The sequence below is a fragment of the Anopheles moucheti genome, chromosome 3 (genome assembly GCF_943734755.1).
Source record: "Anopheles moucheti chromosome 3, idAnoMoucSN_F20_07, whole genome shotgun sequence".
NCBI classification, from domain to species: Eukaryota; Metazoa; Arthropoda; class Insecta; order Diptera; family Culicidae; genus Anopheles; species Anopheles moucheti.
In genome coordinates, this window is record NC_069141.1 from 7,428,757 (window position 1) to 7,444,781 (window position 16,025).

At 45.2% G+C, this 16,025-nt stretch overlaps 6 protein-coding genes across 7 annotated transcripts; 3 read left to right on the forward strand and 3 right to left on the reverse strand.

Moving 5' to 3' along the window:
* Positions 1-649: 649 nt before the first annotated feature.
* Positions 650-2,784, reverse strand: LOC128305944 (protein mitoshell). The gene is made up of 5 exons (XM_053043585.1): positions 2,704-2,784; positions 2,470-2,632; positions 2,240-2,404; positions 1,247-2,171; positions 650-961 (listed from the first exon to the last, which is right to left on the reverse strand). Exons 1-5 carry the CDS (start codon positions 2,735-2,737, stop codon positions 650-652), a joined length of 1,599 nt encoding a protein of 532 aa, XP_052899545.1. The 5' UTR covers positions 2,738-2,784.
* Positions 2,785-3,261: 477 nt separating this feature from the next.
* LOC128306035 (N6-adenosine-methyltransferase non-catalytic subunit) lies at positions 3,262-5,177 on the forward strand. The gene is made up of 3 exons (XM_053043718.1): positions 3,262-3,737; positions 3,805-3,966; positions 4,042-5,177. The coding sequence occupies exons 1-3, from the start codon at positions 3,672-3,674 to the stop codon at positions 4,990-4,992; spliced, it is 1,179 nt and encodes a 392-aa protein (XP_052899678.1). The 5' UTR covers positions 3,262-3,671; the 3' UTR covers positions 4,993-5,177.
* Positions 5,087-6,474, reverse strand: LOC128306036 (coiled-coil domain-containing protein 97). Its single transcript, XM_053043719.1, has 2 exons — positions 6,392-6,474; positions 5,087-6,329 (listed from the first exon to the last, which is right to left on the reverse strand). Exons 1-2 carry the CDS (start codon positions 6,419-6,421, stop codon positions 5,196-5,198), a joined length of 1,164 nt encoding a protein of 387 aa, XP_052899679.1. The 5' UTR covers positions 6,422-6,474; the 3' UTR covers positions 5,087-5,195.
* A 2,489-nt stretch (positions 6,475-8,963) lies between these two features.
* LOC128306037 (antigen 5 like allergen Cul n 1-like) lies at positions 8,964-10,354 on the forward strand. Its single transcript, XM_053043720.1, has 5 exons — positions 8,964-9,079; positions 9,170-9,253; positions 9,344-9,534; positions 9,608-9,855; positions 9,943-10,354. Exons 1-5 carry the CDS (start codon positions 9,058-9,060, stop codon positions 10,202-10,204), a joined length of 807 nt encoding a protein of 268 aa, XP_052899680.1. The 5' UTR covers positions 8,964-9,057; the 3' UTR covers positions 10,205-10,354.
* Positions 10,355-10,980: 626 nt separating this feature from the next.
* LOC128301897 (transforming growth factor beta regulator 1) lies at positions 10,981-12,894 on the forward strand. The gene is made up of 2 exons (XM_053038566.1): positions 10,981-11,380; positions 11,466-12,894. Exons 1-2 carry the CDS (start codon positions 11,261-11,263, stop codon positions 12,615-12,617), a joined length of 1,272 nt encoding a protein of 423 aa, XP_052894526.1. The 5' UTR covers positions 10,981-11,260; the 3' UTR covers positions 12,618-12,894.
* Positions 12,895-13,038: 144 nt separating this feature from the next.
* LOC128301898 (etoposide-induced protein 2.4 homolog) lies at positions 13,039-15,965 on the reverse strand. 2 transcript variants are annotated; one of them, XM_053038568.1, is made up of 6 exons: positions 15,900-15,965; positions 15,780-15,810; positions 15,534-15,706; positions 15,250-15,455; positions 14,292-14,969; positions 13,039-14,226 (listed from the first exon to the last, which is right to left on the reverse strand). In XM_053038568.1, exons 3-6 carry the CDS (start codon positions 15,546-15,548, stop codon positions 13,863-13,865), a joined length of 1,263 nt encoding a protein of 420 aa, XP_052894528.1. In that variant the 5' UTR covers positions 15,549-15,706; positions 15,780-15,810; positions 15,900-15,965; the 3' UTR covers positions 13,039-13,862. The 2 variants fall into 2 exon arrangements, with proteins under 2 accessions (XP_052894528.1, XP_052894527.1); XM_053038567.1 differs by having other exon boundaries at positions 15,780-15,925.
* Between the last annotated feature and the right edge of the window lie 60 nt (positions 15,966-16,025).

The following is a 16,025-nucleotide window of genomic DNA, read 5'->3' on the forward strand; positions in this document are numbered from 1 at the left end:
CCGTACGACAGATTAGCAGAACGCGATGTTAATAAAATGCTTCGTTCCTAACAATTGCTACGAGATATATATGTTTTTGCCAATCCGCTTGTTAGCGAATCGGTGGTGATAATCGAACCGAAGCTAACACGTTTTGAAACAACGGCCGCTATACCGATAGTTTCCTATCTATTAACACGTTTCACGACCGTGTTGCTTTAGAAATGAATGCGGCTGTGTTTCTGCTATCTATTCACGGTAGACCAGGACGAGAACTTAGAATTACAGCTTGTTTGTACAGCAGCTAGCGAATTTGGACAGGGATAACTAATTGATTTTTGGTTTATATTTTACGTTCAAAGAGTAATAATGATACAATACTGCTAAAGCCGTGTATACATCTACTGACGTTTCAGTTTGAAATTACTAACTCTCGCGGTACGTGTGTTTTGCCGTTTTCGTTTCTAAACTCCTGAGGGATTACTGTTGATGGCACATCTCCGGCCTAACATATCTCCCTTAGGGTACCAATATATTTAATCGATCTCTGATATTAATATAAAATTATGCATTTGAATTTGTATGCCTTTATGGATGATGAAAATGGCATTCAGTCTTGTTTTGCATCAGAAATAAGAATTCTTAAAGCTAAGTTTCTAAGGAATAATTTTCAGATCGACAAGGTGGATGATTCTTTCCGTATGTTCAACAACAGACGTTCCATTTTGGCGATGAAATTTTGCAGCTTCGGAAAATTTTCCAATTCCTTGCGTTGCTTGTCGGTGGTATTGGCCGGCAGCGAACCGTTCGGATTCCAAAGCTTAAACTGGGTAGAAACTTCCACGTACCGCTTGCAGGTATCGACAATCTGCTGCAAATCATCGAGCAATTCAACCACCATTGAATATTGACCCGCTGCATGCTTTTTGTAGACATAGCGTAGCTCTACCATGTTCGATGCAATCAGGTCGAAATCGGGAAACTGAAATATAAGGAAGAGATGAGCGAAAATGAGCCTTAGCGTTGCACTGGTGAGAATCCGGAAGTCCCGGAGGCCTCGGACATGCGCTGAATTGTGTACTTTTCCCCGTTTTGGCGCATACGCCCTCCCGAAAAGGGATGAGATAATTTGGTGAGAATTTTTCTCCAGTTTTTGTTCTTTTACTCTCGGACTGTGCTATCTTTTATGCGATCTGATCATCTGATCATAGCTAACAATTTGTGCTGTAAAAAAATATGTTGGAAATGGTGATATGATGATGCTTACATAGTTTTTGGCGAAGTTAATGCAGTATAAATACTGTCCTTCCTCTATCATGCGTACTTCATCCAGCACCCATTTCATACATTCCATCGACGTTTTGCGAAGCAAATTTCCCATAAATTGACGATCATCACTGGAACTGGGGAAACATTCGTCCGTTTGGCTATTGGGTGTGTTACCGGAATCTTTTGAAGGTGCCGAACTTATGGCCGAACCTGTCGAAGAAACTGCTGCAGTCGGTTGTTCCTTCTGTGGTGGTTTTTCCTGGAACCCATGAGGCGGACACGTTACGTTGGGGTAAACTCCCGCCCGGATGTAAGCTCCATCATTCAAGTTGAGCGATTCCTTTTCTCCGATGTCATCGAGTAGATCGCGCGTGTTTTGTCCTGCGCTAGCGCCATCAACGTGGGATGATGATTGTTCTTCGGGCTTTGAGAAAATATTGCCTCCACTGCGCTGTTGCTTTGCCAGCTTATTCAAGTTGATGAACGATTTGATAAGCGATTCCACTAGATCGTGAGTGGTTTCGTGCCAGCGTTCAAAGGCCACCAAAAAGTTCGGACACAGTTCGCGCTGGATCATCGTCAAGCCTTCCGGTTTGCTGGGTACGTAACCCTTGATGATGATCCAAGCATTCATGATTCTGGTGAATACGAAGATGAAATCTTTCACCGCCCATGCAATGCCCTGCGAATTGATGTTGGACATTACGTTGTCCGGCTTTACCAGGTCCTGCTTCAGCCGAGCGCAGAGGCTATCGATTTTCTTAAAACACGGTCGCTTCTGATGACATGTGGCGAGTGCTTCCGCTTTTTTGCATCCATCCAGGGCCATCTTCACCAGTTCGGGAAACTGTTCTAGAAGGTAGTCTACACCAGATGCGCTTTTCGTTTCGCTGCATGCCGACGGTGGCGATGGTTCGTTGCCACTACAAAACAAGTTATCAATATTAAACACTAAATATCGATACATCAACGAAACTACTAGTTGGCATACCTAACAGTTTCCGTTTCCAAAATCGGCATGTTGGGCGGATTGTTTTTGATAATGCTCGACATCTTGAATTCGAATGATGAAACAACCGAAGGCCCTCGCCCGACAGCAGATTCATGGTTGCTTGGAAACGAAATGGCGTTACCGGAAGAGCAGCTGAAATTGAATCTACACACCGGAACGATAAAATGATCTTATTGAACCGCACTGCAAACCTATCTTCATGTACTTACTGCATCTGTTCATACGTCCTAGGATAGCCGTACAACCATACGGGTGGTACCGGAGGCCGAATCATTAACAGAGGGACCGTTGAACACTGGGGGGGTGGAATTGCAGGTGGTGGAACAGGATACAATTGCATTTGGTACTGCTGCTCCTGACCATTGCTAGAACCTGCAAGGCATGGGCGTATTAGGTGGGAGCATCGAAACTGCATTTCAATTTGTTCAAGAGGCAATACTTACGAGCATTTTTGGAAGCTACAAAGTTGCCATTCATTTTCAAACAGTACACTCGGAACGCACGGAAGTTTTAATTCCCTAGAGCAGTTTGCACTTGACCGACGCACTAAGAACAATCCACAAGACTAAACTGGCCAGTAAAATCCCAGCATCGTTAAATCTTGGCTTCCCAGTCTACTGGCGTTGCTATGGTAACATGGTTGCTGTGGAAGTATTTTGGTGGAACAGCACAAGTTGGAAATATTTCTGTGATGCAAAACTTTGAAGCATTTGGCAACACTGCACAGTAATGTTGATTTGAGCAAAAATCAATTAAACAAAATTGTAACGAAATAATGGACTTAATAATTAGACAAATGTGTAACAATTAATAGTATGTGCAGAAGATTCAAGTGAGCAAAAAGGTATTTATCGTACTACGATTACGTTTTTATCGTTTGTAAGTCGGCTAATCGTGCGATGTTACGATACCACAACTCCATGCCATAAACGCGCACGTGCAACGGAACAAATCTGACAGGGCACAACTACACGTACAGCATCGTTTGGGATGCGGATGGCTAAATAAATACAGTAAGAAAACAGTGAAGTAATAGACAAAATACTCTGTGGCAAACCAGAGACAACCCGTTCGAAACATAATTGGGACAAAGCAACCATCAACTGCTCTTTTGCCACGGAAGGGCACCGTTTTTAACGGTGCGGTACGGTCACATCCCGCACGCAGTTCAACACAACATTAACACCGGAGACAAAATACAAAACTTTCTCCCCGAAGAAGAAGAAGCATAAGCAATAAAGAAGCGAAATCTCAACTAATATGATGCCGCATCGTAAGGCACCGCCTCGTAGTTGATTTGTTCCTGAATCCGGAAGGAATTCCCAAGATTCCCAAACCTGTAAGGAATCGATCGGTTTTTAGCAATAAGTTAGGAGTGAAGACATAAGAAAGAGTTAACCTAGCAAATACAATGAGCGACGTTATCAAGTCTCGGCGTGAGCAATCACAGAAGCGAAAGATGCTACTTGCTCAAACCGTAAGTACCCGTGAGGAACACCTCCACGGTGAAACAACCGATATTAACCGTTTCGTTTCATTTGCAGTTCGGTGTGTCCTGTGTGGAAGACCTGAAGCACGTTCTCGGCACTGCGGAAGACTCACCAATCAACAAATCGCAACGGTACGAGGACGAGGAAGCGACGTCTTCGAAAACGTCCCAAACAGCAGAAGGATTAGTGTATCGGGATTCGTCTACCTTTCTGAAGGTGCGTTGTACATCGCCGTTCGCTTCGCCGGCGTGGGGTAAACTAATGTAAATGTGCCGCTTGCACTTCTTTCAGGGTACGCAATCGTCCAATCCGCACAATGATTACTGCCAGCACTTCGTAGATACGGGACAGCGACCGCAGAACTTCATTCGAGACGTTGGCTTAGCGGACCGGTTTGAGGAATACCCGAAGTTGCGCGAACTGATCCGGCTGAAGGATGAACTGATATCGGAAACTGCCACTCCACCGATGTATCTTCGAGCGGATCTGAAAACATTCGATCTAAAAACGCTCGGCACCAAATTCGACGTGATTCTGATTGAGCCACCGCTGGAGGAATACGCACGGGGTGGTGCGGCCGTGGCTGCCGGTGCTCCGCGTAACTTTTGGTCGTGGGATGAAATTCTAGCACTAGACATTGGTGAGGTAGCTGCGCACAGGAGCTTCGTGTTTTTGTGGTGTGGAAGTTCCGAGGGTCTGGACATGGGACGCAACTGTTTGCGCAAGTGGGGCTTCCGAAGATGTGAAGACATCTGCTGGATACGGACAAACATTGATTCACCTGGACATTCGAAAATTCTCGAACCGAAGGCGGTATTCCAGCGGACGAAGGAACACTGCCTGATGGGTATCAAGGGTACGGTGCGCCGATCAACGGATGGTGATTTCATCCATGCGAATGTGGACATCGATCTGATCATCTCGGAGGAGGCCGATTTCGGAAGTTTAGAGAAACCGATCGAAATTTTTCACATCATCGAACACTTCTGTCTTGGGCGCCGCAGGTTGCACATATTTGGGCGCGATTCGACGATACGACCCGGCTGGGTAACGATCGGACCGGAACTGACCAATTCGAACTTTAACAGCGAACTGTACGCCAATTCGTTCGAGGAAAGTCCAACCACCGGCTGTACCGAACGTATCGAAGCGTTGCGACCAAAAAGTCCGCCAGCAAACGGGAAAGTGTTAAGAGGCCGTGGCCGCGGTTTTCCCCGTATTCGGGGGAGATCGCGTGTGTAGAATTACCACACATCTACCCACCCACCCGCCTGCCCGATCCGCCGGAGCAATGATGGTGGGAAAAGGGAGGAGACACGGTGACGAAAAATTCCTTCCATAATGTTTTTCTTTTCTCCATTTCATTTCAACAGCCACAAGCAAGAAAAAAAAGCAAAATAACAAATAAAAACAACACATTTTCAAAAAAGGAAAGGATGATTCCATTATTCATCGCTATCGTACTCGCAGTTTGGATCGCGAACCGACACCGGCACGTTGTTGGCTGTCCTTTGTTGCTGTTCCAGATGTCGGTTCAAGTGCCGCATATAGATGTCCAGCTCGTCTTCACTTTCTACCGCCTGTTCCACGTTCATCTTCAAACCATCCTCCTCATCACCATTCGACTCCGTTTCGTCCTCCTTATCGAAATATTTTTCCTCCGCATCCTGATTCATCTTAACCAGATCATCGTACTTCTCCGAATCGTCCACCTGCGTGTAGTCGAAGTCTTCCTCTTCACCCGCTATAAACCGAGCGTGCATAATCCCAATAAACTCGTCCCGCAGTAGCTCCCGTTCGCCAGCCGTCATCAGATATGCTGGCGTGCTTTTCTGTAGGGCACGCTTGTGTCGTGCCTGCCGTAATGCCGCTACCCGTACTTGCTCCTCTTCGTCGAAGTTCCCCCACTGCGAGCTGAGACAATTGGGCGAGTTTGGACGCGATCGGTCCAACTGTTCCCGCAAATCATCCACTTCTGACTGGTGCTGTCTTTCTTCGGATTTCTGCTCCTGCAACGTTTTGTCTGCCTGATCTTTATCAATTTGCTTCAGCAGAATGCCAACCACACTCTGTGGGGTTGGTACACGCGCATCCCGCTCCTGCTTTTCGCGCTCCGTCATAAACTGACCCACGAGCTGCTCGTACAGCAACGGATCACGTTGCATCATTTCCGTCTCGGTGAAATACGTTCCTTCGTCGCACATCTGTTGCAGTGCCGCGTAACGACGATTCCGCACCTCGATTGCACGGCCTCCATTGCGAAGTCGGCGAATACGAGCCAAGTGATACGCGATCTCGTACTTTTCATCCGGACTGTACGTTAGCGTTTGGTCCGCCTGCTCAAAGTATCGCAGATGTTCATCACGCATAAAAAATCCAAACCGATACAGGAAGGTGCCGTGGCTTTCATTAAGCACACCACGAAGAATCGTTTTCTTCTCGCCCACGGTCAGCTCGGGATCGTCGATTTGTTGATTTTTATAAAATACCCGCGGATCGTTTGTTATGTGGTCGAAGATGTCGGATTCGTGCACCAGCGATGAAGTAGTGACTGCTGGGCAATTCGCATCTTGTGCTACCTGCAAATAAATATCGAGTTATTAACCTCTAACGTTCTCAGCAAAACTCATCAATAAACTACCTTAGAGTCTGTGCCCATCCCGCTTTTCATGGGTTACGAATAACTTTACACCACGGTCAGCAAGACACCGAACGAAAGATTTGTTTACCAACAACGCAATGGAGGTTGCGTGTGTGTATGCGTGTGCTTCTGCGTGCGTGAAGCGTTTTGTAGCAAGGAAGCGTTTCCATCCAACGAATTTAATTAATCAATCCATTTGCTGTTAAAAGTTTTACGTAGCATTCATACAAAAAATACCAAACCGAAGTGCTTTCTTGCGCTATTTCCTTCTCCCCTCGTCTGATCGAACATCGATCGACAGCGAAACGAGTGCAACGATTGTGGCTGTGTTGTTTGCATTCACGTGGTGCATAAATTAGCCATTTAGCGGATGTACTGTGCAGTTTGCTGTTGTGTTTGATTGCGATTCACCATTTAATTGCGGTAGTACTACATAATGTGCGTACAGTTTCCCACGACTGAAGGACGATTTGTTGACGGGAACACGAACGCACTGTTGTTGGACGAAAAAATGCTAACTCTTCTTAACGTATCACTTTGGGCTTAAACTTTTCGACGATCATAAATGTGAACGGCGTGATACGGTTTAATCCACCACTTTTGAGATACCAGAACATGTAACGTATGACTGAATTTTTCGATCACATTCGATTAGATTCAATTTTTCCCATGCCACACGCAGTGGAAGGATCTACAACTGTCTAGCTTTCTGTAGCTATTTTATTGTGTACTTAGCCTCTACAATTTTATAACATTAGTGTTGTTATTAGTTAATTTGAAACATGGAATACAGAAGATACCGCGAGATACAGAAGAAGAAGCCCTTTGGACTTGAAGGACTTGACATCAGACAGCATTGTCAAGTGCAGCAGAATTAGATGAAGATCGCGAGCAAATGGATCTCAACCTGTCTATTGGAAATCGAATTAATCGAACAAACAGATAAGAGGTATCTGGACAAGAAATACTTCAGTATGCGGAAATATCAATCGATACCAATCTCATCTGACCAATAGACAATTCTTCAGAAGGATTAGCTGAAGGTTCTGATATTAAATTCCAACTGCAAAATTCTGACTTTCTTCTAGTTTTCTTTGATTTTATATACTTGTAGTCGGATCAGTCAGTCTTGCCTATGGATCCGGATAGGATTTTCGACCGGTCCTGTCATGTGAAGACCGGCGACGCTACCAATACACAATCGAACCGCCCCATAAAGCTTAACCAAGTGTTGAAATTCGCTATTTTATTGAACTTTGCTAGGGTTCCGGTCAGACAACGGTCTAAAGCTACACGATTGTCAAGATTTTTAACGACCTAAGTTCTTTTTTAAGCATGCATTATTGAATAAAGCGATCATTATGATTTTTTTAAATCAAACATCGTTTTGAACGAATTGTGAATAATGATCTAATTCACCAATATACAGATCATTTCATGTTTTGCTTCTGAATCAAAGTACTCTAGTGATGATGAAGCAATTATTAGAAAATTTGACTGCTTAATAAACACTTAATGAACTTCTAAATCCGTTCCTACTATATTCACTGTTCATCTCAGCTGAGACCGGAACAAGACTCATGATTTCACTTGCATGCTAAAAGAGCGGAACCGTAGGTTAAATAAGCCTAGAACAGCCTCATAGCCAAACGTGTGTATCTTTCTAGAAAGAAAACAACAAAAAAAAACAAACAGTGTGACTAACAGCACTTTTACAAACGTTACCAACCTCCAACAACTTATGACGTGATGAATTGAATGTCCGTTTTTGATTGCTTCGAACGATAAGAGCGTGCTACGGATAATTAGGTAGTATGGAGAATAAAAGAAATGAGCAACACAGAAGTCCCAATTCTCCGGGCATGGAAATGGACGCCGACGCTACATTGGTGTAGTAGAGCACATTTAGTAAATCAATTACATACGTACTAACGAGCTCACGAGAACACGAATTTCAAACGGTAGGGATTGGGCGATTGCGCCCAGCGCTTCCCATCATTGTTTAACGATGGGAAAGTGTGCATCCGCCAGCAGAAGAAGATCGCGTTTTGTTACAAGCTTACTAATACCATGTTGTATATGATCTACACAAAGATCATATTAGGAGTAAATGTTCCATCTTCTGATATCCTTCCGAATGATTTGTTAGGAACATTGGAAGAAGCATCAATAAGGGAATCCTTTTCAATTTTCATCACACTTGAACAAAGTGCGACAATTTTCCATTTCACGCACACAACAATCATACGAACCTGCATCGATGCGTTCATGATGCGTAATGCTTATCAGTGCATCATGATCACCACCTCGTTCACGCTCGCCAATTCATCTCACGATTCCGGAAAACTAATCAATACGGAGTGCTCCCAGGGTCTGTAAACGGGTGGAAACGTGTTAGTAGGTTCTAGTTAACGCACCCACCCCGCTCGACTTCATCTCCTTTAAGGTACCAACTTGCCTAGACTACGTCAGATCGATCAGCGGCATTAATGTTCTTACTACGCCCAGATGCGTAGTATAAATAGGGTAGCTTTACAACCGGATACGTTCATATCTATTCTAAAGCTGCTCCAGTAAACTTCCCAACCGTGTGGCAATAGTGTCCACATTTTAGTGCTAGTGTTTCCAATGCGTTGCGAAGGGGTGATTTAATTCTACAACAAAAAATGTCTTCTGTGCCAGTGCGAAGTATGTGGAATCAAGAACAATAGTAATTCCTCTACTATTCAAGGTGTAGTTCAAATGATCGGTGCTGATAAAGCTTGCTTCCAATTACAGGGATAACGGCGTGTGCAGTGTTGTTGGTGGGACTTATTAGTCAAATTAGTGGCCAAACGGATTACTGTGATCCTACGCTATGTAGTAAGTGTCTCTACTGTACATTCGGGTACGATCTATCTTGATGTGTCTTGGCTAATATAAAGCGTACGGTGTACGTCCTTGTGATTACAGAAAACAATCTAGTGCACGTGGGATGTGGCAAGAACGATAACTACGGTCCATACTGTCCGGTCGATCGACAGCTGGTGCCCATCACGGAGGAGGTAAAGACTTACATTCTGGACCTCCACAATGTGTTCCGTGCCAATGTTGCACGTGGTGAGGTGACCAACTATGCATCAGCCTCCCGTATGCCAACGCTGGTAGGTGATCGACAACGAAACGATCGGTACGAATTGGTTCAATGCGAGTTGTCTTCTATCTTACATTCTGTAGATCTGGGATGAGGAACTACAGAAGTTAGCCGAATATAATGTTAAAACCTGCATCTACGGACACGATTACTGTCGCAACACGAAGCTGTTCCCGCTGGTGGGGCAAAACATTGCTGCTAACTCGTTCTACGGCATGGAAGTAACTCCACTCGATACGATGACCGAGCTCCTGTATAGTTGGTATGCCGAGAACGAGAATGCCAATCAGGATTACATCGATTCCTACCCGCTACTCGGCCAAGATCCACCGTACGCAAACCCTCGACTGATCCACTCCACCATTGGATATGTATTCTTAATTGCACTGTCTTTTTTCCTCGATTTTCCCATTTGCAGGAAAGACATTGGACACTTCACACAGATTGTGATGGATAAGGCAACAGCGGTCGGGTGCGCCATGATACAGTACACCCAGAACGAGCAGGGTCACGACTGGGTACACCAGAACTACGTCTGCAACTATTCGAACTCGATCGCCCGTGGACATCCGGTGTACGTCAAGGGTAATCCGTGCGAGCTGTGCGTGACGGGTTGCAGCACCGACTACCCGGGGCTCTGTAACGCTGGCGAACCGGTGCAACCTACGGCCGCATGGTGAACCGAAGTTGGGTCCCATGTACTATGTTAATTTAATTTATTCTACCATTACCAGACCGTAATCCTTGTCTTTTGCTTCAATCATTTGCCCCTGTACGTCCCCACACCCACCGTAAGGACAATGATTATTAAATGTAACGATCTACGATACGAGCGCTAAACAGTCGTGTCATGCTTTGTTGTACTAGAGTTTTGCAAGAATTTCTTTGGCATTCGCGTGGTTTTATCAATTACAGCAACAGTTAGCGGCAAGTAAAAATATAATCGGACAAAGCGACATCCTCTTTTTCCGTCATGTTGAGGAGTTAATTTGCGTGTTTTTACATTTGATTAAACACGTCCATTAACTCTGGTACATGATGATAAAAGCGAGCAGCGAACCACAGTATGGTGATCCTGCGCTGGTAAGGTAGGTAATTTGTGGAAAGGATCTTGATGGTGTTTTACTATTCCCTAAACATGTTGCGCAAGGACTTACCCTATTCAGATGTTGAAACATTCACTTCGGTCCCTATTTTTGGGTTCCGCTATCGTATTAATCTCAACATTCTTGGCTAGGCGCTACCACAGCACGCTCGAAGATCCTAAATTAAGTGGAACCCTGGACAATAAGGATCCACGGAAAGGATCCAAGGATTGTGACCAGTGAAAATAAATCTCTTCCCTTTCGCCCATTGTGCGCCGCTTTGATCGGTTGACTAGCATCATTTGACAACACACCTGTACGCTAATAACCTTGTGCTGCCACTGTCAAAAATTCGTATTGTTTACGATTTTACAAACGCGGCTTCGCAAGCAAAATTATGTTTATTTCCTAAAGTCTCGTTTATGTTCCCCCTTTGTATCATACAGGGATTAATGAAAAATCAAAACATTTAGCATATAGTTGCGTTAAATTACATCCCTTCATCGGTTCGGGTCGTGATCATTTCGGAATCAGTGCGAACAGTGCGAAGAGCCAGTACTTTTACGCGCGCTATTTTGCCGGACCAGTGGCTCTATCGTCAGCCAATCCGCTTGGTGTGCCGGTGTCGATGCAGCGGAAATTGCGAAAGAAATGCAAACCACGAGCTGCGAACCATCGGAAGCAGCAACCACAGGCGTGGAGGACGAAGTAAATGCTAAGTATCGGCAAAAGTACCGTCGATTAAAACGATACATGACCGATATGGTGTTTGTAAGTAAAACCGCCCTAGAGATCGAGAGGCTGTTCTTTTTTTGGGGTGCTTGAAAAGTGGCACTTACGCACTGATTCGTTACAGGAAAATGCTGCATTAAGCGATCACATAACACAGGTGCAGGAGAAAACCAGTCAGGTTTGTGAGGAGCGTCGGTTTTTGTTGAAAAAGTTGCTGGATTATGAAAACGAGCTCGAAACGCAACTGGGACGACCTTGCAGCAAGTTGAACGAATTGATTGCGAACAGTTTACCACCGAAGCGACAGTACAAGAAGCGGGATAAAAATGCGACCGTTAATGGAACGCCCAACGCAGGCACTTCCGGTGAAGGTGGACCGGACACACAAGATACTCAGGGAACTGCGCCGGATGGTGTGGTGCAAAATGGAAAGGACGGAGAAGGTAATGATAAATCCAGTTCCGCTGAACTAAATGGTGCGAAAAATGGGCACCGAGTAGGGAAAAAGCGGGGACCATCGGCCAAAGGTGATGGTGCGGCAGATGGTAAACCGAGAAAAAAGCCACGACTTGGTGCTGGTACGGGAAAGAAGCGCATGTCTAACATTACGGTGGACCAATCGGGACATCCAACGTACCCGATCACGGTCGGAGGCTTCATAGTGCAGAGTATGGGCGAAATCGTCCCAGATCGAGCGGCTTATCATACGGAATGTACGATTTATCCAATCGGGTATACAATCACGCGACCTTATGGCCACTATAAGGATCCGGAAAAACGGTGCAACTATACCTGCCGCATACTGGACGATGGCGAAAGACCTCGGTTTGAAATCGTGCCCGAATGCACGGATCCCACCGGCGGGTCGTCCGAATCCGATGACACGAAAGTCACGTGCGTCGCAGAGGACACGATCAGTGGCCCAACGACGGACGTGTGTCATGCGGAACTACTGCAGAGGATCAATACGGCGCTTAACATACGCTCTATCGATTCCCGTCCGTTGGGTGATTGGTTCTTCGGTTTATCACATCCGACCATTTCGAGCCTAATACAGAGCTTTCCGGCCGCGAAGGGTTGCACTAATTACCGGGGCACTAAGAAGGATAGCTTGGCTGATATGGATAAAGAGAACGATGATCCGGCAATTAGCTACGATGCGCTGTTACGCCACATAACGATTTCGACGTATCGTACCGTGCCGGAAATTAAGGAAGAACCGCCGGACGAACTGTTTGACCATTCGGATGGCAATTCGTTTAGTTTGTCGGTGTAGGCTAGGTGTGTGTCTGTTCATGTGTACATAGACCGAATCGTAGTTTGAGAATGGAACTGGGATGTTGTGAATGATGGGTGTAATAATAATCGGTACCTCCTTTCGCAGGGACTTTCGATAAGAATGCTCATTTCCCGGGCGTATTTTAAATGTTCACACATACAAAGGAAGACAAAAATCACGGACGGAACAATCCCTTCCTTCCACTTCAATATACCAAGGAATAAAGCGGGGTCATTAATGCGAAACTTTCTTTTGTAAAACTATTTCGTTGTGACCAGTTTGATGTTTGAGTAAGTTTATTTTCATGTTCTGTTTCACAGTTCACAGATTACTTTGCGCAGCCTAAAAGGGCAGTCTTTTATGTATCGTACCTTCGGAGCGTTAGATAAAAAAAAACAATTTACGAAATCCCTCACTATGTTACCTCATCCCTGCTAACCATCATTTCCCCCCGGAAAGTAAGGTGTGCTGAATGGAAATCCTTTTTGAACCGTGCCCTAGATCCAAAAGCAAGCGGAATATAGGCAATTTTCCTTAGAAAGAAAATCCCACCGAACTATATCATTCCCACTTTGCCTGCCAAACCGACTATTTTGATCAACTCTGGCTTCCGCTTCAGCCCTTTTTATATCACCAAAATATCCCTCCACACACACACACATTATGCTATAAGTACATCACTATACAGTTGATCTACTTGTTTGTTTCGTTTATACATAATCTCACGGAAATCTTTACTGTCTACGTTTGTTATATCGGTTTCAATTCAACATGAAAAGCGCAGTCCATTTGTTTTATCTGTTTGTTTGTTGGTTGGTAGTAGTACGAGCGATAGTTAAGATTATTAGTTATGTTAGTAGTTAACGTTTGAAAATATTATCATTTTATACCGCGTAAGGTTCCTATACGATGCGCATTTCCCTTGCAAACGAGGCGTTGAGTGAACCATTGGACCGTTTAGAAATTTTACCTATCGCGCCAAGTCAATAATATAAACAAAAAAAAACATTGCAGACATTCCCGATATAAAACAAGCTATAGAACAATATCTCTGCGGCTTCCTAGCGTAGAGTTTTGTCCATTTGTGTCATAGTGTACGGTTCGTTTTCATTTCCCCTTTACTGCACCATGTTTTCCTCCATCATTTGAGCATTTGTCCCCTTGATGTCGTTGTGTTTTGCAGGACACTGTTGCCGTTTTCAGGGATTGAGGAGCGAAAGCTCCTAACTAACTTACACACCCCTATCGCCTAAGCGGGCGATTCAGTACAGTTTGGTGTTGATGCAGCTGGGCGGCAGTTTGTACGGAGGCAAACGTGGACGATGCAGCCGATGGCGATGGCGACGGCTGTCGATGATGCGATCGATGATGATGGTGCTTTTGAGAATTGTGATGTCGAAATTGTTGTTGCTGCTGCTGCTGTTGTTGTTGCTGAAACATAAACGCGGACGTTGAGGACGATAGTGGTGGTGTTAATCCACGCACATTCGTCCCACCCCCAGGAGTAAGAGGTTGCGATAGGGCCGCTTTCCCGGGTTTCGTTCGGCCCCGGAAGAGTGCATTGGTAAGGGCAACCACAATGGAGAAAAGTTTTAACGGTGTTTCGCTGGAAAAAGGGGAGGAAATAGGATACATAATAGGCATTGTTGCGTGTTGGCCGCTTTGACTTACCATACGTCCACCTTTGGTGTGGCCTCGTTAGCGCTGATAATAAACAGTGGAAATAGGACCGAAAACACGCATCCACTGATCACGATCGAGTTGGGCAGCTCGGACAGCACGGCGAGGGGTAATCCAAAGCCCAGAAAGTATGGCCAGTTCTGTTCGATGTACGTCAGTCGTTTGTGCAACTCCCAGCCCATGTTGAACCACTTGTACTCGAACGCATATAGCGAGCAGAGCAGACTCATGTGCATCATATAGATCGCACTACAGGCAAACGGAACCGGTACGGGCAGATACTTTACCAGAGTGCTTTGCAGCAAGAATAGTATCTGAATCAGCAGACTGATCAGTGTATCGGCAATAAGTTTGCTGATGCTCGGTATTAGCTGCGGACGACCCTTGCGGAACTTGTACGCCGAATCGGCAATGTCTTGAAACCAGAGGCTATTCACGATCTTGCTTAGCAGAAACAGGGGAGCTACCCAGAACGAGTTGAACAGCAGCGACAGCGACGGTTGCATCCAGCCCCAAACTGTTGTCATAGTGGTCGAGTTACGGAACAGATACCACAGGAAGAGATGTAATCCGGGCAGGACAGCATACTCGAAAAAGAGGATGCTGAGCATAAATATTCCACCGTTCAGCATCGAGCACTGAAGGACACGCTTTAGCACCTTGGATTCTCTGTCGGGAAGGGAGAGAAGAGCTGTTCAGTGTTTCGTATGGAATATATATGAACAGGAATCATGAATCAACCAATTTACTGAATACTGATTCTATAAGGATTCGCAAATCTTTGAGGATTCGTAAATCTTTGCCTATTTACGAATCTTTATGGGTTCGTAAATCTTCGCAGATTCATTAATCTTTTGAGAGACGACTGCTGAGTTAAATGTATCCTCACTGAAGATTCATATAAATGACTCTGCACAAAAGATTCATTACGTTCAACACTACTGCTTACTCTATGCGCTTCGAAGCTAGCGAATTCGACGATGGTGTACGGGGCTGCGACGATAAGCTTTCCTTCGTTCGGGGTGCCGATCCGGAGAGTAGCGGTTTTGTGGTAGGCTGGGACAGCTTTCGGTTGGCTTCTTTGTCCAGATAGAACACTACCGTGATACCCTTGATGCTGTCCAGGATCCCATGCAGCACAGTGGTGCCTATTCTCTATAAAGCAGCATAAAGAAGGGGAAGGTGAAATTTCGTCCACATGGAAGGAAACGCTCGAGGAAAGAACCAACTTACACATAACGTCTCCATCGTATCGTCCAAGATTGTACTGCTTGCATGTGGTTACAGAATGCTGAAGGGACAACAGACAGTAACGAAGACTATTGCCCTGCGGGGATTGTAATTGCGTGTAACTTAGGATGACGAAAACGGCAAACCAATGTACAAAAACAAGCAGAACACGACAGCTGCAATGTGTAGCAATGTTGTTGTTAAGCTGACGATCAACAATCAAAGTAGGCACAAGTTAACCACACATACACGGTATACTGTATTTTGCGTATTTGAGGAACTGGGCGAGTTTATAAATAAAAATACGTCGTTGAAGATGGAAATCATACGAAACGATAGTAATAACGGACGACAACAGGACAACGGAACACCTTTGCGAGTGTGAGTGCAACGGAGACGGGAAACCCCTCCCGACCCGAAACGTGTGCGACCGAGATGGATGCAACTTTGACAGCTTTTGTTTACAGCCAGCGCGGAAGCGATGAAATTGCGTCG

Bases quoted from the DNA above. Each gene is read 5' to 3' on its own strand.
- LOC128305944 (XM_053043585.1), bottom strand. From the start codon at position 2,737: ATGAATGGCAACTTTGTAGCTTCCAAAAATGCTC. The intron at 2,633-2,703 runs GTAAGTATTGCC...CATGCCTTGCAG, and splicing joins TGTAGCTTCCAAAAATGCTC to GTTCTAGCAATGGTCAGGAG. The intron at 2,405-2,469 runs GTAAGTACATGA...TCCGGTGTGTAG, and splicing joins AGGACGTATGAACAGATGCA to ATTCAATTTCAGCTGCTCTT.
- LOC128301898 (XM_053038568.1), bottom strand. The intron at 14,970-15,249 runs GTAAGCAGTAGT...CCTTCCCGACAG, and splicing joins CTAGCTTCGAAGCGCATAGA to AGAATCCAAGGTGCTAAAGC. The intron at 14,227-14,291 runs GTAAGTCAAAGC...CCCTTTTTCCAG, and splicing joins ACACCAAAGGTGGACGTATG to CGAAACACCGTTAAAACTTT.
- LOC128306037 (XM_053043720.1), top strand. From the start codon at position 9,058: ATGTCTTCTGTGCCAGTGCGAA. The intron at 9,254-9,343 runs GTAAGTGTCTCT...TTGTGATTACAG, and splicing joins CTGTGATCCTACGCTATGTA to AAAACAATCTAGTGCACGTG. The intron at 9,535-9,607 runs GTAGGTGATCGA...TACATTCTGTAG, and splicing joins CCTCCCGTATGCCAACGCTG to ATCTGGGATGAGGAACTACA.
- LOC128301897 (XM_053038566.1), top strand. From the start codon at position 11,261: ATGCAAACCACGAGCTGCGAACCATCGGAAGCAGCAACCACAGGCGTG. The intron at 11,381-11,465 runs GTAAGTAAAACC...GATTCGTTACAG, and splicing joins ACATGACCGATATGGTGTTT to GAAAATGCTGCATTAAGCGA.
- LOC128306035 (XM_053043718.1), top strand. From the start codon at position 3,672: ATGAGCGACGTTATCAAGTCTCGGCGTGAGCAATCACAGAAGCGAAAG. The intron at 3,738-3,804 runs GTAAGTACCCGT...TTTCATTTGCAG, and splicing joins AGATGCTACTTGCTCAAACC to TTCGGTGTGTCCTGTGTGGA. The intron at 3,967-4,041 runs GTGCGTTGTACA...CACTTCTTTCAG, and splicing joins ATTCGTCTACCTTTCTGAAG to GGTACGCAATCGTCCAATCC.
- LOC128306036 (XM_053043719.1), bottom strand. From the start codon at position 6,421: ATGAAAAGCGGGATGGGCACAGACTCTAAG. The intron at 6,330-6,391 runs GTAGTTTATTGA...ATTTATTTGCAG, and splicing joins GGATGGGCACAGACTCTAAG to GTAGCACAAGATGCGAATTG.